The sequence below is a fragment of the Trachypithecus francoisi genome, unplaced genomic scaffold (genome assembly GCF_009764315.1).
Source record: "Trachypithecus francoisi isolate TF-2019V2 unplaced genomic scaffold, Tfra_2.0 Lachesis_group5, whole genome shotgun sequence".
Classification (NCBI taxonomy): Eukaryota; Metazoa; Chordata; class Mammalia; order Primates; family Cercopithecidae; genus Trachypithecus; species Trachypithecus francoisi.
Genome location: NW_022681470.1, coordinates 2514899 through 2536619, shown reverse-complemented (window position 1 = coordinate 2536619; position 21721 = coordinate 2514899). Strand labels below are relative to the sequence as shown.

The 21721-nt window shown below is 41.3% G+C and overlaps 1 protein-coding gene across 7 annotated transcripts in view; it reads right to left on the bottom strand.

The window, feature by feature from the left end:
* The window catches only part of SMYD3 (SET and MYND domain containing 3), a 764618-nt gene that overhangs the window by 164694 nt on the left and 578203 nt on the right, over nt 1–21721 (bottom strand). For all 7 annotated transcript variants that reach the window (XM_033199070.1, XM_033199074.1, XM_033199073.1 and 4 more), the window contains 3 exons: nt 16642–16709; nt 14686–14788; nt 2056–2166 (listed from right to left, as the gene is read on the bottom strand). In XM_033199070.1, coding sequence (XP_033054961.1) covers nt 2056–2166; nt 14686–14788; nt 16642–16709 — 282 coding nt within the window. The remainder of the gene's footprint in view (nt 1–2055; nt 2167–14685; nt 14789–16641; nt 16710–21721) is intronic.

Here is a 21721-nt window from a genome sequence, read left to right as displayed (position 1 = left end):
GTCACCACACAGAAAAATCAACCAAAATTAATTAACTACTGTGAGCCTGGAAACTATAATACTAAAAGAAAACATAGCGGAAACACTTCAGGACATTGGTCTAGGCAAAGATTTTACGACCAAGACCACAAAAGCACCGATAACAAAAACAAAAATAGAAAAATCAGACTGTATTAAACCAAAATGCTTCTGCAGAGCAAAGGAAACACTCAACAGAGTGAAGACACAACCTGTAAAATGGCAGAAAATATTTGCAAATTTTGCGTTCAAAAAGGAACTAATATCCAGAATATACAAGGAACTCAACAGCAAAAATATCACAAATATTCCAATTCAAAAGAGGGCAAAGGATCTAAATAGACATGTATCTAACACATATACAAAAGGCCAATAAAAATGCTTATCACCAACCATCAGGAAAATGCAAATCAAAACCAAAATGAGGTGTCATCTCACCCCAATTACAATGACTATTACCAAAAAGACAAAAAAAAAAAAAAATTAACAAATGCTGGCAAGGATGTGGAGAAAACGTACTCTCATACTAGGCTGGTGCAAAAGTAATTGTGGTTTTTGCCATTAAAAGTAATAGCTACCCACTCCCAAAAAAAGACACCTAGGAATAAATTTAACCAAGGAGGTGAAAGGCCTCTACAATGAGGCCACTGCCATTACTTTTAATGGCAAAAACTGCAATTACTTTTGCACCCACCTAATAGCACAGCCATTATGGAAAACAGCATGAGGGGTTCTCAAAAAACTAAAAATAGAACTACCATACAATCTAGTCATTGCAGTACTGGGTAGTTATCCAAAGGATAGAAAATCAATACATCAAAGGGATACCTGCAGCCCCATGTTTACTATAGCAGCGCTATTCACAAAAACCAAGATAGGAAATCAGCCTATGTGTCCATCAATGGAAAAATGGATAAAGAAAATGTGGCATATATACACAATGGAATATTATTCAGCCATGAAAAAGAATGACATTCTGTCATTCATGGCAACATGGATGGGCCTAGAGGACACTATGTTAAGCAAAATGAGTCAGGAGCAGAAAGACAAAATGCTCCGTGTTCTCACTCATATGTGGGAACAAAATAAATTGATCTCATGGAAGTAGAGAGCAGAACTGTGGGTACTAGAGGCTAAGAAGGTGCGGAGAGGTTGGGTAATGAACACAAACTTAGGAGGAACGAATCTGCTCATCTGCAGCACTGCAGGGGAGATATGGTTCACGTTACTGTATTGTATATTCTCAAAATGCTAAAAGAAGATTTTGAATGTTCACAACACAAAGAAATGATAAATATATGAGGTGACATGCTAACTACCCTGATATGATACTACACATAGTATACACATAATTATCACTCTGTATCCCACAAATACGTGCAAGTATTATGTGTCAACTAAAAACAAAAGGAAAAAACCAGAGGGATAAAAAACAGATCAGTGGTTACCAGGGGCTGGGGTAGGGATGGTAGGGTTGACTATAAAGGGACATGAGAGCACTCTGTTGGGAAATGAAACCATTCTGTATCTTGATTTTGATGGCAGTTTCATGACTGCATTTGTTGAAATCATAGAACTGTCTCACTAAGTAGGGTAAATTTTTTGCATGTAAATTGTACCTCAACAAACCTCATTTTATTTTAAAAAAACATTTTTAAAGAAATAAACTAGGTAAAACTTGGTATATGTTGTTTACTGAGCAATAACTTGTCAATCACAATGTAATTCAACCTGCTTACTACATATGTTCTACTAGCACTCTGTCCTTCACCATCCTTTTAATTACATGTTTAATGGCTACATTCCCACTTGACTCTAAATTCCATAGATCCTTGCCTTTGGTTAAATCTCAGCTTGGTGGGTGACAAAAGTTCCAGGAAACAAAATATATGCAGTTTGATGAGTTACCTTATGTATCTGTTTCCTACCACGTACTGAGGGTCATTACTTTTGGGTTTATGAAACCAAGGCGGAGTTCTCTGAAGACCACTGAGATTTTGTCATGGAGGTGTTTCAATCTGGTTCCATACTACATACCTTGTCCTGGGTTTGGCAACGGAAGCAGTCACATTCAAAGCAGTACTGGTCCCTCAGCTGCTTCCGGCGCTCCTCGCTGGTCATCAGCATATCCAGGTAGCAGATGGTGAGCTGTGCAGGCCAAAGAGGAAAGCGTTGATACATCTGCTGTGCTCATTTCTTTAACAAATGGTTATTATTATTGCTAATTATTGGAGTAAAACTTGTTTTTACTATAAACCAGAAATGTAAGAGAGAAGGTACCACTCATAGTTTCTCTACCCAAATAATCACATGTAAATTTTTAATCTACTTCCCTTCAGTCTTTGTTATGTGGTAAGTACATATGGATCATATATTTGAAGAATGGGGCCTATGATCTCTACCCACCTTTGTATCTTACTTTTTTTTTTCACTACAGTAAAATATCAAAAGCTGCTGTATGTTTGGTATTACCAAGGTTTGCTAATAAATTCTATAACCATTAGCAGTCAGAGAAGCCAAATTAATCCTGGCAACCAAAAGGGTGGCAGATGATACAGCCAGATTGCTCTTAAATTCTAACCAATTCTATAACTGCTTCATGGAATTTAAGGTCATCCAAATTTGGTATCTTTAAAATGAGAAAACAGTTCTCTTACTTGTAACTAGGTTTAAAAAAAAGGTGGAATAATTTCCAAATAGGGGAGAGTTTAACTTGAGAGTAGCACCACTGACGGAAGCACTTAAACCGACTGCCTTACACCCTTTCGGAGTAACATCCCCTGCCTCGGATGGTGTCGGGTTATGAATGAGAGGATATATTTAAAGGACTCCTCAGACACTCTCTGACGCTGAGTTCCCTTTAAGTCACTGGTCTTTAGGCAACATTATAATGCTTAAAGCATTTTGCACTTGATTCGATCGCTTCTGAAAGTCTAATTCAAAATCTGGAAAACGGAATGCTTGATCTTCCCGTCAACCTGTTCCATTTCGGCTGGAACATTCCCACTCTCACTTGACAGTAACTCATCTTCTGTCTTACCCAAGTTGAAGCCTCAGAGTTATCCTTGACTTCACTCTTTCCTTTACACCTACCATCCAATCCGCCAGGAAATTCTGCGGCCTCTACCTTAAAAATTACCCAGAATCAACCACTTTTTACCTTTTCCAATGCTACCACCCTGGTCTGAGCCATCATTACCTCTTACCTGTAAAAGGTGACAGTCTCACAACTGGTCTCCCTGATTCTTTCTCTAGGCCCCCTGCACTCCACCCCCTAGCCAGAGTGGTTCACTTAAAATATGTCAGATGACAGGTTCTGTTTCAAACATCACAACACTTCCCAACAGTGCCTGAGTAAAGGTCAGGTCCTTCTAACTCCCCAAGTGCAAGTCAAAGTATGGGCCCTGCATTGGTGCTAGTGCACACTGTGGGTTACCAGTCCATGATGAAATGAGTAAAGAAACCAAGTCAATATTTAGAAATGTTTCTTACTAATTTGGTAAGGGTAATTTTAGGTGACTCTAACAACAAAACACTGGGCTTTTTTTCTTTTTTTTTTTTTTAAAGACAAGGTCTCACTCTGCCACCAAGGCGGGTATGCAGTGGCATGATCACAACTCACTGCAGCCTCAACCTCCTGGACTTGGGTGATCGCCCCCCTCAGCTTCCCAGGCAGCTGGGACTACAGGCATGCACCACCACACTGGGTAATTTTCTGTCTTTCTTGTAGAGATGGAAGTTTCACCATGTTACCCAGGATGGTCTTGAACTCCTGGGCTCAAGCAATCCTCCCCCTCCTTGACTTCCCATGGGATTACAGGCATGAGCCACTGCACCCAGCCATTTTATTTTATGTTTTCTAAATTTTATATTTCTAATATTTTCACTAGATTTTATAAAAACACTGGCCTGTAACAGACTAGGAAGGAAAAGAAACACTGGTCCTTCGTCGTAGGTGGTTAGAGAAGCAATGGCTTCACCTAATCCTACCTGTTCCCTCTCATTTCCCACCTCCCTTGTTGCTGCTCCACCAGACTGGCCTCCTGTCTGGCTCCACACACACTCCTACCTCGAGGCCCGTGAGCTGGCTGTTCCCTCTGCCCTTCCACCCTGTCTACTGTGTCAACCTCATCGTCTTTGAGTTTCAGTCAAATCCCACTTTCTCATTCAGGTCTGACCTCAATGCCCTATTAAAGGTAACAACCCAATTCCCTTCCCTTCTCTAGTTTTTTCTTTTCCTGTATCATGTATCAGCTTGTACCATACTGTATAAATTACTTCTTTGCTTTTAAAAGTAGAAAGTAATCTTGGGGGTATGTGTGGTGGGGGAAGAAGTGAAGACTTTAGGAGAGCAAGAAGGCAGGATTATCCACTGAAGGAGATGCAAAAACCCCCCAGAGCGAAAAACTCCATGTGGTTTTTCTTATACTTAAAGCACCTCATACCTACAAAGCATGATCTTACTTGTTTGAAATCATGGTGGGGCAAAGGCGGCCATCCTCTTTGGCAGACAACAAAGCTTTGGGGAGGACTCTCTAAAGCCGTCGGGGTGATGGTGGATGGCTGGGCTGGCCAGCCAGATCTGTGAAATCCACCATGGCCATCACCATCACCATCACCAAGGGGACAGGAGCCACAGCCTGATCTGGCTGGCTGGCTCGCCATAGATTCCTCACATTAGTCAACCATAACACGCTGCTCCATACACAGAAACAAGAGTATCTGCCCTGAAGAGATGCAGATGATGATGTTACTGAGCATCTACTGTTTGTGGCGAGGCAGCATTGCACAGTCAAAACTAGCAAAGGTCTTGGGTTCAGGTACCACTGAAGACTGCACCCAGACCTCTTGATTTAAGTCTGATGCTCTTTTTCCTTTAACATGGCTGCTCCTCATACTTGGCGGGGACAGACGGCTGTAGAAGCAGCTGGAGTCTCTTCAGGCGTTTCTGTGGCACCCTCAAACCTAAAATACTCACACCTGTGTTAGGGAATGGTCAGCGGCAACTGAGATCCTTCAGCTGAGACAACAGCCACTCTTTGATGTTCCCCATGTTTCTCTTGCTTCATGATCTGAAGCCAGGGTTGCCTCCGAGGCACAGAGGGTCACCACACGAGGCAAGTTCCTCTCGTTTCTAATGAATGCTATGTTCCAAATTCCAAATCACCTATTTCCAAGCACACTTTTTGAAACAGCCTGTGAGTTAGTCTGGGACAGTAGATACATTCATCTTATCCTAGCAGGCTCTGTGGGTCCCAGTGTCCTTATACGAGGTAAGGGAGCACATGAGTCCATCCCTATGTCCCCTCTTGGGTTAACTGTAGGACACTAATTCTGAACCCAGCCCAATGGCTCTTAGTCATCAACTCCCATTATCCGAGCAGGTAAGTGGACAGTAGTTATTGGGTGATTACAGTGTGCCCAGTGTGAAGCCACTAACTCCAGGGCCTGTCACACCAGAAAAAAATGTGCTTGACTAACCCAAGACTTCATTACAAGGGCCAAAACTCACGAGAGATCTTGTCAGGCAGTGAATGGGCAACAGGAGACTAGTTATTTCATTTAACCCCAATAAACTGACTCTTAAAGCCTCCCTCGGCATACTGTGACTGCCTGAACTATTACCTGGACTATGCAACGGCTTTCTAACTGGCTTCCTGCCGCCTTCAGTGTACCTTTCATCTTCTAAACTGCTTTGAGAGGGATCGTCCTAAAACCCCCATGTGATCACGTCATTTCTCTACATGAAAACTTTCGATGGTTTCTCACTGCCTATGAATAAAGGCACACAAGGCTTTCCCTCAGCTGATTTTCTGTCTGCCTTTCTAGTCTCCATGTCTCTCCCTGAACCCCAGCCTGTCACAGTTATGTACATTGCTAGACCTCTGAAACAATGAATACCATATCAACACGTGTCTGGGCATCACTGCCTAAGCGAGCCTCTCCTCCACACTCAGCTTACTGAGAGCCTCTCATCCTCCAGGCCTGGTTCAAATACACCTCTTCCTATGGCGACTGCCCCATTACCTCAGAGAAAGTGGCCCATTTTTGTGCTTCTTTTATGCCAATGAAGTCTGCAGAATATCTGGTTATCCACTGTGAAGGGCTTAATGGCAAAAATATTTTATTCATATTTTTGGAAAAAACAGCCAGATTACTAACTGGTAATGACAGCTAAAATCATATTAGCCAAAGATAAACACCTTTATTAAAGATTCATTGACTCACCAGTTGTAATGGGATATCTGCTTAGTAAATGCAGGGCTCATTTAGAGGGAACATATATATGAAACTTGGCCATTGATCAGTAGACACCTTAATGGCACCAAACAAAATTACATTAAAATATTAATGCCATTGACCACTGCTTTGCCATTTTAGTGCAGCTCTTATAGAAAATGCAGTAAATCATTTCTGACATTAGAGTAATATAATGAAGGAGATTTTCTAGATCTTGAATACACAGTTTACATTAAAATCTCAAGACAAAATGAACTCCTTTTCCATGAAACCATCTTTTCATTGTCTACAACTGAGTGGATAAGATAAGCAAGTTAAGGCCGGGCGCCGTGGCTCACACCTGTAATCCCAGCACTTTGGGAGGCCAAGGTGGGGGCATTACGAGGTCAGGAGATCAAGACCATCCTGGCTAACACAGTGAAACCCCGTCTCTACTAAAAATACAAAAAATTAGCCAGGCATGGTGGCAGGCACCTGTAGTCCCAGCTACTTGGGAGGCTGAGGCAGGAGAATGGCGTGAACCTGGGAGGCAGAGCTCGCAGTGAGCTGAGATAGTGCCACTGTACTCCAGTCTGGGCGATAGAGCAAGACTCCCTCTCCAAGAGAAAAAGAAAAAAAACCAAGTTAAAATTAGACCTTGCTTCATTTCTAGAATTCTGTGATCACAGTTACAAATGTTTCTGTTAATACTGGCTCTGAACTGGAAAAAAGCCTGAAAAATATAACTTCTTTTTAAAGTCAAACCAGAGTATCATTGTGTCTCTTCTTATATCACAAATCCTGCTAATTTTACCTTCTAAATATTATATTCTTCAGATACCCTATCACAAGCCACCACTGAGCTCCCCCTGACTTCAGGCTACCAATGTTATCTCTTCCCTGGATTATTACATCGCCCTGACCCTCATTCTCCCAACCTTGCCTACACATAGAAAAGTGGTCATACAAAAATAGGCAATGGGGAAAGGACATCCTATTGAATAAACAGTGCTGGGAAAGCTGGCTAGCTATATGCAGAAGACACCTACCTTGCACCATATACAAAAAATGAAAGATTAAAAATTTAAATTTAAGAGCACAAACTTTATGAACCCTACAAGAAAACCTAAGAAACACCATTCTGGACATCAGCTTTCGGAAAGAATGTATGACTAAGTCTTCAACAGCAATTGCAACAAAAACAAAACTTGACAAGTGGGACCTAAAGAGTTTCTGCACAGCAAGAGAAACTATCAACAAAGTAAACAAACAACCTACAGAATGGGAGAAAATACTCACAAACTATGCATCTGACAAAGGTCTAATATCCAGAATCTATAAGGAACTTAAGCAATTCAACAAACAAATAACCCGATTAAAAAGTGGGCCAAAGATATGAGTAGACACATTTCAGAAGATGACATACCAGCAGCCAACAAACATGTTTTTTAAATGCTCCGCATCACTAATCCGAGAAATGCAAATCAAAACCACAGTAAGATACCATCTTACACGAGTCAGAACGGCTACTACTAAAAAGTCCAAAAATAACAAATGTTGATGAGGCTGCAGAGAAAAGGGAACACTTATACACTACTGGCGGGAATGCAAATTAGTTAAGCCACTGTGGAAAGCAGTTTGGAGAGGAGCTCAGAACTACCATTTGAGCCAACAATCCCATTACTGGGTATATACCCAAAGAAAATAAGTCATTCTACCAAAAACACCCATGCACTCACGTTCATCACAGTACTAAGTCTTCAACAGCACTATTCACAATAGCAAAGAAATAGAATCAACCTAAGTGCCCAGCAACAGTGCACTAAAAAATGTGGTACATATTCACCACGGAATAGTATGCAGCCATGAAAAAGAATGACATCATGTCCTTTGTGGCAACATGAATGCAGGTAGAGGCCATTCTCCTAAGCCAATCAATGCAGAAACAGAAAACCAAACACAGCAATTATAGATTTCTCATAAATTGTGGAAACAAATATTGAGAGAATCTATCAAACCACACACCCAATGTTCTCACTTAGAAGTGGGAACTAAACATTGGGTACTCATGGACAAAAAGATGGCAGTGACAGACACTGGCACTACTAGAGAGGGAGGTAGGGCAAGGGGTGCAACACTGCTGGGTACTATGCTCACTACGGCAGTGAAGGATCCATCATACCCTGAAGCTCATATCATGCAATACACCCACGCAGCACACCTGCACACGTGCCCACGAATCTAAAACACAAGGTGAAATTATTTTTTAAAAAATCAATTAGGTTACTAAAGCATTCTTTTGGTTTAATTCAAAAGGTAAATGAAATAATTATATTTCTTTTACACTTATCCATTCTTAAGAATGGGATAGGGACTTTTATAATGAATTTAACAATGAAATCACAATTTAGTAATTTATTGAATATAATAAAACCCTGCTAAAAGTAGTTTTATCATCTTAAGCCAAAAACAAAAATCAAACTTTTATGGATTTGTATTCAACAGCCTAAACCTGAAAGCACCTGCTCATTGCAGATTTCAAGGTACCTTTATGTAAAGTGAAACTGGTCACAACACTTTCAGCTTCAATTTCAGAGGAGCATGTGTTAGAACAAAGACTGCTTATAGAAAATGTGAATTTAAGAATGGAAAATCGGCCGGGCGCGGTGGCTCAAGCCTGTAATCCCAGCATTTTGGGAGGCCGAGACGGGCGGATCACGAGGTCAGGAGATCGAGACCATCCTGGCTAACACAGTGAAACCCCCGTCTCTACTAAAAAATACAAAAAACTAGCCGGGCGAGGTGGCAGGCGCCTGTAGTCCCAGCTACTCGGGAGGCTGAGGCAGGAGAATGGCGTAAACCCGGGAGGCGGAGCTTGCAGTGAGCTGAGATCCGGCCACTGCACTCCAGCCTGGGCGACAGAGCCAGACTCTGTCTCAAAAAAAAAAGAATGGAAAATCATCTGTGTGGATGTCATCATGGACCAACACTTCTACACACAAACCAAATGTTATTCAACAGTTTTAGCGATCTTTCTTGCCAAGTCCAAACATCAGCCAGACCACCTCCACCAAAGACCAATTCTTCTGCTTTGATACATGAGATGAGATCTATTTACTATACTTTTGATAGATTCACTAAATATTTGTTTCCACAATTTATGAGAAATCTATAATGTTATGTAATTTTTTTGACACTCACCATCTGAGCTCTACTTTTCCCTTCAGGAAACTCTAATCATAAATGGAAGAAGAAAATCACTATTTATTAAGTGTCATGTGCTGGGCACTGTCCTAGATAAATAATTTGTGACTTTGATCCTGAGAATGAAGCTTTACTAACCCCTTGAACACTACGTAGTGGTAAGTGTAGCACTGAACAAGTAATTTCCCAGTTTAAACCTTACATTTTCTTCTATAAAATAAAAAAAATGAATATGTAACATTATCTGAGTTTTCTAAGATTCCAAAGATGGTACAGACTACTTAGGTCTTATTCAATTTTGTAGTCCTTGGGCTTTGTTTTTTGTTTTTACCTGTTAGGCGTCATCTATTGCTTCCTAAATTGAACCACCCTATGCATGCCCCCTCTCATCACAGCCATGGTTGTATAACCAAGAAGTGAACGAAAGGCAAAGGAAACATCACATTTCAATCATACAGGTTCAATGACTTGAGAAAAACTCACACTACAGCAACAGTGACTGAGGTAAAATGGAACATACACTGAGTAAAAGGTTTAACTTGTGATATCCCAAACCTAACTCAGCAGTTAGCAGAATTGTGTGGGGTTTTAAAAATTGTTTTCTTTAAATGTTCTATGTATAGTACGTACAATAAAAAAACTGTTACATTTGTAAACATGCAGGAAAAAAAAAAAGAATATCTGGCCACACAGTTCCTTTGCTGAAACCCTTCAATAATATCCCATTGCCCATCCTTCTCCCTTCCACAAATATTTACTGGGCGCCTCCTATAAACCAGACAATGTTATGAAACCTTCAGCTAAACCAAGGTCTGTAATGAGGCCCCCAGGGGGTTTGTCAATCTGATCCCTACATATTCCCTCAACTTCAGGTCACATCTAAATTCTTCAGTCTACTGATGAGAACTGCTTCTTGCTCCTTGAACTTACCATTCTGTCCCTGGCCTCTGTGTCTCTGTCTACAATGCCTTTTCCAGCCTCATCCAACTCTAACACCATGGATCCTTTCCGAGTCTAGGAGTCAGTCCTCTGGAAACATCCCTTAACCACTCCCCACTCCCTCCCCTTACTAATCACTTGGGTGCCCCGGCTCTGAGCTTCTATAATATAAGCCCTGTGCCCATTTACACCATGGTGCATCTTAATCCTATTATTGTTTATTGTATCAGTTTCCTCAACTATACCTTGAACTCTTGAAGGCAGGGCTGGGTCTTAATAATCTTTGTATTAGAGAAGGTTTCTAAAACTGCTACCCAGCTCCTGACATCGAGTAAACATGCAGTGAATTTGTTTAATGGTTTAACAAATAAGATGGCTAAGAGAAGAAACAGACTGTCTTAATCCCAAAAGACATCAGATTAAGACTGACATTAGGGACACCAATGCGTTCACCTTCTGTCAATCACAGTTCTCCCAGTTGATATGGCTCCAGAGAATGCTGGCGCCAATGGCATTCTTCATACCAGCTACAAGTTATTTTAACCACAATTCCCATAAGACTGCTTTGGACTACCCAGCTTTCCTTCCTGATTCATGTTTTACAAAACGATCAGACCAAATGAATTTCATATTTAAGATAATGTTGAAAAGGTAGCCAACAGCAATCCAGTCAAGTGAGCCATGACTTACATGATACTACACATCTCTCTCTAGGAGGTGGCTGAATGGGGAGACAAAAATCCAAACTCAAAAAAAAAAAAAAAAAAGGGCCCAATAACTCAGCATTACAATGGAGAGCCTTAAACAGCAAAGTATTACAAATGTTGCTGGATGCAAGGAAACTGTAAAAGAGGGTCCAAAGGATGGATTTATAGAGAAACAAGGGGTAAGAAATTCCCATGGCAACTTCTGTTATCATAGACCTTGGGCAATTTTCCAGCTCTCCTTGTGTGAGATTTGAAATGCTCCCATCTTAAACTGGCAGTAGACTGGTTTTCATATTCCCTTCCTTTCAGGAGCCATGGGATACCCCTGAGGACTGCCGGTCATTTACAAATGTCTGAGATTCTATTCCAGCTTTTTTTTTTTTTTTCTGAGACGGAGTTTCACTCTTGTTGCCCAGGCTGGAGTGCAGTGGTGTGATCTTGGCTCACTGCAACCTCTGCCTCCCGGGTTCAAGCGATTCTCCTGCCTCAGCGTCCTGAGTAGCTGAGACTATGGGCGTGTGCCACCATGCCTGGCTAATTTTTTTATATTTTTAGTAGAGATGGGGTTTCACTATGTTGGCCAGGCTGAATGCAAACTCCTGACCTCAAGTGACCCACCTGCCTTGGCCTCCCAAAGTGCTGGGATTACAGGCATGAGCCACGGCGCCCAGCCCTATTCCAACTCGTATTTTGTCTTTAAGAAGTCTTGCTAATTTACTCAACAAATGTAGATTGAGGAACTTCTGCCTCAGTTGCTGTCGAGTCTTCCATTGTGAAGCCTATATTCTGACAGACAGACCCCAAATAGCTCATATTAAAACTGTGGGTGCCCTAATGAACACGAAAACCAAATGTAAAGCTCATGACAGGAAATTCTCAACATGCCTACATTTTTTTCCCAAGGAATTTTAACTTTAAAAAAATTAATACATAATATTTATACATATTTATGGCATCCAGGTACTATTTTGTTACATGCACAGGATGTGTAATGATCAAGTCATGGTATTTGGGTTATCCATGACCTCAAGTATGTACCATTTTTGTGTGTTAGGAACACAAAATGTCTAGATTTAGTCCTTCATTAATGTAAAGTTAATATCTGTACAACAAACAGGAATTATCCTGCTTAATCAATGCCTCAAAATGTCCCCTCTCATGGCTCTCCCTCTCCCCCACCTCTGCTCCAAGGGGTCAGTTTGAAAGGCATAGGTTATATTTTAGTTGTTGGGGGATGGCTACAGGCATTAGTTAAGCACATGCCAAGGACGCCAAGTCTTCTCCAATGATGCAACAATCCCACACAATGAAGAACTGTCCCATTCAAAATGGCAATAGTGTCCCCACAAGAAATACTGCTGGTCATGAGAGTAAGCTCAATATAATCGTCAATTCAACAAAAAGTTATCAAATGCCTCTGGGTGCAAGGCAAAGTGCTAAGAGATACAGAAATCAGACACAATTGTCTATCTTCGTAAAGCTCATAAATACAGAGGTCTCCAAAAGAGCCATAACAACGTGCCAAAGATGTATTAATAACCACTATAAGGGAGAACTTCCTTCTAACATGGGAAATCAGGGAAAGAGTCATAGACGAGATGGTGATTTAAAGGTATCTTAGTCCTTTTTCTGTTGTTTTAACAGAATACCACAGACTGGGTACTTTATAAATACATTTCTCAGTTCTGGAGGCTGGGAAGCATGATGCCAAGAGCATGGCACCGGCATCTGGGGAGGGCCTTCTTGCTGCCTCATCACAAAAGGAGGTGGCAGGAGTGTCCTCTATCTTATAAAGCCACCAATCCCATCATGGGGTTCCCACCCTGATAACCTTATTTAATCCAAATTACTTCCCAAAGACTCCACCTCCACAAACCATTAACAAGAATTTGGGGATAAAGTTTTCAACAGATGGAATCTGGGGGACACATTTAAATCATAACAAAGGGTCTCGAAGGGTGCATAATAAGACAAAGAGCCATAGCGGACAGAGAGGACGAAGAATCAGGGGAAATGTTGTTCAGCAAGACCTACAAAATGGAATGCAGAAATGTTTATTAACAAGCTGGTATATATGAAGGACTTGTGGGGAGAACCTTCTTTTTGTTGAGAAGATGTCTTGCTAAGTACACAGGGGAAAATAACTGAGTCTGAAGGGCTTTACACTGAGTGGAAATGTCTCGTATTAGGCAAGAGGAAGGATTTGCTTGTTGCTCCAGAGATGGAAAGAGAAAGATGTGAAAACATCAAAGCAGCACCAAAAGACAAAATGTTTTATTCAACCAAGTGAAAAGCAACTATGGGAGAATGACTGGCAGCCGAGCCTAGGAAAATATAAGAAACTTTCTTTGTTGTTTCTGAAAATTCCAACCAGTTCTAATTGCTTTTGTCAAGTTACTTGGTTTTTTTAATTTGCAAAAACATCATCATCATCGACAACAGCAGCAGCCACTCTTCAGCCCCCAAATGAATATTGCTGAAAATAGTGGTTTTATCTCTTACCTGCCTTGAAGTCCCATGTGGCCCCAGAAAAAAAAAAAAAAGAAAAAACAAAATTCTCCATCTCACTGACATATATCCCAGTATACTTCATTCACTGGTCCTAAAATCTAGAAATTTAGCAAGTAGTTGTGTAAGAAGTGGTTTATTCCACTGAATATCAGTTTGGGGAGAATCTGGTCAAAGCCAAATCCCTGTCTACATAAAATATGGTACCTCTGAGTTTAGGTTTTATTGGCTGAGCGCTGCACAAATGCAATAAAAGTTTTTGATACTGTTTTCCTTGCAATAAATATCCACTTTAGCAAATTGGAAAGGAGAAGGAAATGGGGTTCTGGAAAGTGTAAATATCTGTAACTCAGAACTCAGCCCGGGTAGTCACTGTGCTAACCAGTGCAGCGTTAGGTTCAGAGCCCTGGAGCAGACCGTTTGCAGCTGCCTTGTGAGAAGGTTCTTCACCAGAAGAGGCTGGCTGCACAGTCTATCAAACGGGAGGGTCGAGGCCAGTTCACTGCTGGAGGTCATCCACCCTGTCCTCCATTCCCTTTGCACCTTTGCTGGAATGATCACCCAGAGATGCCGGTTTGTAAAGTCCCAATGTCAGCCTGAGACAGTATAAGCTGTTTGTTCTATTAGCACAAAGTAAACATGCAGAATTACCTTCAAAATGTAGCCAGTGGCCTTTCGGGTAAAGAAGTCCTGGGGACCCCACTCACAAGCTGGGATGCCCTCCCTGCCCACGGAAGGATGTGAGGGGCTGCTCAGCTGTTGCCACTGAGGAGATTTAGTGACTTCCCTGTGTGTGCATAAAACACACCCCCTCTGTCACCCACAAACACCTCTCTCTCTCACACACACAGGACAGGAACATTCATCATCCAGAAACACGGTGACCTCTCCCCCAAAAAATTAGCCCATTTGTGATGTGGGAGAAGAAAGGACAGGCTGCTGGGGAGAGCTGACTGTACTCTGAGTACCCTCAGTGGCAGAAGGACAATGAAAAGCTGTCCCCTCAGGCACAATCGGTTTTAGGGACGGGCCGAGCTGAGTGGGTCTTTGATAGGAAAGAAGACCAGGGTGGGACGCTGAGTTTCCTTACCTCCTCTCCCACCTCGATGTCCCGGACGGCTCGCAGTAAGAGGTGGGGCCCATTGAACACAATGGAACAGTTGGGGTCACAGCTGTGATTGAGCAAAGAGATACTGGAAGAAAAAGGGGGAGACTGTCACAGCTCAGCAGGTCGAGTTGAACAACTCAATCTAACACATGCAGTGAGTAACAGATACCTTCCTTCGGGGGCAGGAGCAGGTGGGGTTGCCAGGACACCAGGGCCTCAGGACTCAGGGTACAGTCACAGAAATGTCACTCCCACACTTCCTAGGAAGTGCCATTCTCCCCAAGATGCAGGCTAATTAGGGAATTCTATCATTTAATCATTTAAAATTTTCTGAGTCCTTTTTGGGGACTGGGGCATAGTTGACGGATTAGATGACAGTCAATAAGGCAGCCAAACATGGTCGGAAAAAACCTGACTCAGAAAGCAACACTTAGAGTGCCGGGCGCGGAGGCTCACGCCTGGAATCCCAGCACTTTGGGAGGCCGAGGTGGGTGCATCATTGGAGGTCAGCAGTTGGAGACCAGCCTGATTAAACATGGTGAAACCCTGTCCCTACTAAAAATACAAAAAATTAGCCGGGCGTGGTGGCGCATGCCTGTAATCCCAGCTACTCAGGAGGCTGAGGCAGGAGAATCACTTGAACCCGGGAGGTGGAGGTTGCAGTGAGCCGAGATCACACCACTGCACTCCAGCCTGGGTGACAGAGCGAGACTCCATCTCAAAAAAAAAAAAAAAAAAAGAAAAGAAAAATAAAAAGAAATACTCTCAGACATAATGGGATGCAGCAGCCAAGACACTACCGGCCTTTCCCATAGGATCTAATTTGTTGAGCTCCTTTGGAGAAATGGTGGCCTTTGCTAGAACATCCACACTGAAAAATAATTAGGAGTATTTGCTCTTAAATACAGAGTTGATGTTATTTTGTCAACTACATCCTGATGCATCCTGGGCCACAGTCCAGTCATTTTGTTACCTTGGAGGTATATTTCTTACCATCTGGGAAACAAACTGGATTTAAGCTGCTATGAGAAATTGACAGTAACTAGAATGAGCACTTACATGTAGAAACACTTTCTTGCATTTGAGTGTGTTCATCACATTTCATCCTCACAACGATCTTATGAGGATCATTTACCAGGAAAGAGGCTGCTACACAGAAATTCAATGGCTTGCCCAAGGACATACAACTAGTAAGTGGTGATGGAATTTGGACCAGGGCCGGAACTCAGAGCGCACGCTTTGAATCATCCTATGCTACTGCCTTTTGAGAGCCACCTACCAGTAGACCTACGGTTAATCACAATGGTGAGAAGTAAGAAAAAAGGCTGAATTCTTAGGTTCACAATTATTAGAAAGTCTAAATTTGCATTTGGACTCATGGCATAAAAACAAAATGAAACTGGGCGTGACTATAGTGCTTGTGGGAAGACAGTTTCATAGCTCCGTGGGAAGGTTCAGCTCAGCAACGGCTGGAGAGTGCGTTCAGGGGCCAAAGCCTCAGAGTTTTCTTGCCCCCCTGAGTGAAGGGGCTCAGAGTATGCCAACGCGAAAGACAGAATGAACCCAACTGATGCGTACGGCAAATCCGGTGAAATAATCTCGTGCTTCAGCTCAGGAAACTGGGGAATAACCAAAAATCAATCTGATGGTTAATTAGCACCCACGGTCCTCAACTTCTTCACCCAAAGTCCCCCTGAGAATAAGAATTTAGTTCTGAGATCCGCCCTTTTGTTAATACCACAGCATATAATGTGGGATTATAAAATTGTTTTCTTTAAACTTAACATTTTCCTCTTTTTTTTGTAATTTATTGCTAAGTTTTAAGCTTGGCTCTTGAACAAGCCGCTGAAGCTGCCTTTCTAACTGCCTGTAAAGGGCTGGGGATTTGGGTGGGAATGAAAGTGTGTCTTCCAGTAAATGAAGTACCGTACACCATACCTAGGATACAGGCCAACACCGACTTCCTGCATCTCAGCATTACAGATGGTGAAAGAGTTGCAGATCACCTGTAAAAACGAGGGGGAAAACCATCAATATTACCAGAGTCACTTAAGAAACTTCATAGCCAAGAGAATGAAACTTCAAAATCAAATGTAGGAGCATCTTAGTAGTTGCATAAGAAAGATCCAAGCCAATCATGGATGCTCTTTGATTTACCACAGAATCTATCTGGGATATACTCCCCTAACAACATGAGGTGGTTAAATGCAGAAATACCAGCCTCCTGGGGGGGGAAAAAAAAAACAGACTTAAACCAACACAAAACCACTAATTTCAGTCTCATTATCCACTACACCCAAAGTTACAGTTACATGAAATGTTCAAAATTCAGAATACAAATAAGCTATTTATTGAAAACCAGACTCCTACAGGATCATGATTTTTTCACTCAAACTGCATGCAGTTTCCAAATGCCACTGTGTATCTGCTGAGTAACGGCAACTTGTCTCTTACTCCCCAAAAAGCAAAGTATCAGCCGCGTGGTGGCTCACGCCTGTAATCCCAGCACTTTGGGAGGATAAGGCAGGCAGATCACAAGGATAAGGTCAGGAGATCGAGACCATCCTGGCTAACACGGTGAAACCCCGTCTCTACTAAAAATACAAAATATTAGCCGGGCGAGGTGGCGGCGCCTGTGGTCCCAGCTACTCGGGAGGCTGAGGCAGGAGAATGGCGGGAACCCGGGAGGCGGAGTTTGCAGTGAGCCGAGATCGTGCCACTGCACTCCAGCCTGGGCGACAGAGTGAGACTCTATCTCAAAAAAAAAACAAAAACAAAAACAAACAAACAAAAAAAACCCGCAATATCCCGAGTGAGCCTGTAATGCGATACACGTTGATGAAGACCACAGGGAGCACCGGAGGTCATTTAGTCCAGCCATGGCATTTACTAGAAGTCCCATCACTGGGTATATGACACAGTCCTATGTCTTACGCAGAGACAGAGCAAAAGCAGTCAAAGGCACAACCACTGTGCTCAAGGAACTTAAAAACCTCGTTTGTGAAAGAAGGTTGATGTATGAGGCCACACAGAACCATGGAAAGAGCACTGGACCAGACTCAGGAAATCTAGATCCTGGCTATAATCACCCTTCAGACAGGCGCGAGGAAAAGAGCAGTGAAGAACAAAACCAAAGTCCTTGCCCCTGTGGAGCTCAAGTTCTAGTTGAATAGACAGATTAAAAAAAAAAAAAAACCCAACGATAGAAAAATGTCACTTGTAGATAAATGCCAAGGAGAGAAACAAGGTCTTTGCAGAGAACAAAAGTTGTCAAGAAAGTTCTTTAGGATTCGTTGTCATTTAAGCTGTGACCTGAAGGGACTGCTGAAATGAACGTGTGTATTTATAGGCGATAAAGGTTCATATCAGGAGAAAGACCAAGCGTAAAGGCCCTAAGCTAGGAACGCCCGTGGTCACAGGGGAACAGCAAAGAGGCTAGTGTGACCAAGGCAGAGTGGGTAAGTAGAGGGGCAAAATACGAGCTCAAAGAGGGAGTGAGACCATTTAGGGCCCTGCTGCCACGTTTGGGTTTTGCTCTGAAGGAGACAGAAAGCCACTGGAGTTTGAGCCAAGGCATGAAGGAGTCTGACTTCTGCTTTAAAAGGATCGTTCTGGCTGTTGTGTAGAGAATGGGCCATAAAAAAGGTGATTGGAAGTGGAGAAAATGGTTAGGAAGTCACTGCTAGAGCCCAGGTGGTAGACAACGGTGACTTGGAGGTCAGTGGTGGGAGAAGTGGGTGACACAGCCAACAGGACTTACTGCAGGACGGCATATGGGTAATGAAAGAAGTCAGGATAATGCTTGAGTTTTTGGCCTGAACAAGTGGAAGATCATAGCTACCATTTATTAAGATGAGGAAGAATTTAACAGGAACAAGTTCGGTTACAGGGAATTGAAGGGAAGTCCAACAGTTCTGTTTTGGTTAGGTTACATTTGAAATCCAAGCAAAGACTAAGAATGAACAACTGGAATTCACAAGAGGACTTGCGCCTAGAGATATAAATTCAGGATGAAACATGACAAAGGTCATCAAAAAACAAAAAAAGGAGAAGAGGCTAAACATTTGAGATGAACCAGAGACTACAAATGGATGCTGACTTGTTATAAAATTTCTGTGGAGGAAACAGTGGTGACAAATGTCTCAAATCAGGTTTACATGAAAGAACACACTGAGTCCTTGGAGACTCTTCCCCTGCTCCAAACAGCTCTTACATGAAATCTAGTACAACATATCATGATTTGGCTTCTTTTTTTCTCCAAATATGTGATAAAATTGCAGTTTCAAATCAAGAGAAAAATTGTACAGACATATTTGTAAACGAATACTAAATTGCTTTAAGGACATCTATTTTGCATTAAGCAGCAACAGTATATTGTCTATATACACTTATGTATAAAATGGATGGTAAAAATGTAGAACAAAAAGTCCTATCTTTAATTTTTGAAATTTTAAACATTTTCAAGTGTGTTTAATTTGGGGAGGGATATATGTTTTAACACATATTTTAAAGTATAATGAGAACTTTAGTAGAAGTAATCCACCAACAACAAAGCCAGGTCAAACACATCTCATCTGTTAACTTCTGAATCAAACCAGCACGGTTTTTTCCTGAACTATGAAGCAAATTCATGGTTTTTTTCAAAATAGGAAAAAATCTTTATCAGTTTTATTCCACTGGTTTATTCTGATGGATTCTGATGGAATGTTTGAGAAGGAAAAGCTAACAAAGGGAAATGTCAGCTTGCTTGTCTTCCACTAGGAAACTTTTCCTGATTTTCTAAGATGACTTACCTCATTAGCAGCATTTATCATACTGGATCATTATTTGCCCATTTACTTGCCATCATACACAACTAGATCGTAAAATACTTGCGGGGCAGACACAGTGTTTCATTCATCACTCTAGTCCTGTACCTGGTACAAAGCCTGGCAAACAGAAGACACTAAAGAAACTATTTCTCTTTTTTAGAGATAAGGTCTCACTCTGTCACCCAGGCTGGAGTGCAGTGGTGCGATCATGGCTCACTGCAGCCTCAAACTCCTGAGCTCAAGCAATCCGCCCTCATAGCCTCTGGGGTGTAACTGGGACTACAGGCCAGCACCACCACCCCTGATTAATTTTTTAAAACTTATTGTAGAGAGAGGAGTCTTGCTGTATTGCCCAGGCTGACCTTGAACTCCGGGCCTCAAGTGGTCCTCCCATCTCGGCCTCCCAAAATGCTGGGATTATAGGAGTGAGCCACAGCTCCTGGATTTCATCTATATTAGTCTGAGTGTTATGTGTTAGTCTTTCTGGGCTAGTATACAGAAGGTTTAGTGTTTTGCCTACTCTCACTTTTATTTAAAATGCTGGTTCCATTCAGCACTATCTCAATTAATAACCTGACAGGAAATACTTTTGACATATACAACTGAGAGCAACAGTGGATATGCGGAAGCTCTCAGGTGTTTTTTAAATGAAAGAGTAGGTAGATAACATGTCCATGTGTGCCCAGTAACTGGAAAGGAATTGCTCTTTATATCAAGAATTAAAAGAATGGAAATAAAGCCCAGAAATAAAAGATTAAACATTTTTCAAAGTATTCTCTTTGTGAAAACAGTTTTCTTAGGGAACTGCACAGGTTAAAACAGTAAATGAATGCATATATCACAAAAAGATAACATTTAGAAAAGAATATTAATAGTACTATTTCAATAAAAATAAATGCAACTGGGTTAATGAATTCTTTCTAAAAATTAAGCTTGATCATTACTTTAGAAATTTTTACCGTGTCTTAAAACTATAACACATATTTAAATTATTATTGCATGTAAAGTTATATTTACTTTTCATAATTTTTCCTTTAAACTAATTGAAAGCCTTCATATACAACATTATAGTTTTTCTAGACAACAAAAATCTAGTGAGTTGCCATTGAGCCTCTGTTTTATAAAAACAACTACGGTGAAATTTAAAATGTTCTGTGAACCAAATTCCTATGTCATTTGGTTCAGAGTCTAGGTCCAGAAACTGACATTTGTGTTCTGAGGTTAACAATTCCCCTGTAGATTAGACACAAATAGCAAAATCAATACCAACACACAAAGTGAATACCTCAGAAACCTTATAAAATGAGTGTATTACCATGTATTCAAATTTCACATTTTTCCTGAAATTCTTAGGACTGAAGGCTTTGTGTATTGTAGCAGCAGTTAAACTGAGATATTTGCAACACAAGAGAAATCACTAGTATGCCATTATCTTGCAATGGTAAAAATCAGAACAGCCATAAGAAAACTCACCACCAATCAGAGCTGAGTAATTCTACACCATAACTCAAGAACCCAGCCACTTCCTAGCCCGTCCCCTAATTACTGAATTCTACACAGCCATTTCAAATAATACTTTTGATTTTCAAATATACGTATACATTTTAAAACACATTTAAAAACAAGGGAATTCTGTTTCTGAACACAACTATACAGTGGTTTCCTGCAAGACAATCTGCATCTCTTTTAAAACTTTTCTGCCTAAAATGTTCAGTACAATGTTTGGCACACAGGACTTTAGGCACATCAAGTTTACTAATTAGAGGGACTAAATGTGAATTTTCAAAACGGAGTTTAATGCACTTAGTTTTGTTAAACTCTGTGGACAGAAAGACTAGAAGGAGGAAGAGTTGGCAGGTATGAAAACCAAAAGCAGAGGTTTTTATACTACATAATTGCCTCCGCTCCTCAGTTCCCCCACTCCTGGAACTAATATTTCTCTAACTTTAAAAGCATAATAAGTATTTTATTCAGGGTATATTTTTCTCTACCCATAGAATATGACAGGTTATTAAGTACAGATTTTTTCCAAAATCTTCTCATAAACCTTAAGAGATTAAAAATGTTATCTCCCAGTCCCTCCTATCTGTATGGCAAATATTTATCCATCTTCCAGGACTCAATTCAGGCCTTGCCTGTCCCATTCCCTCTTTTGGTGACATAGTTACAATTTTTGCTCGCCCTAAGCATAACAGGTTTGAAATCTC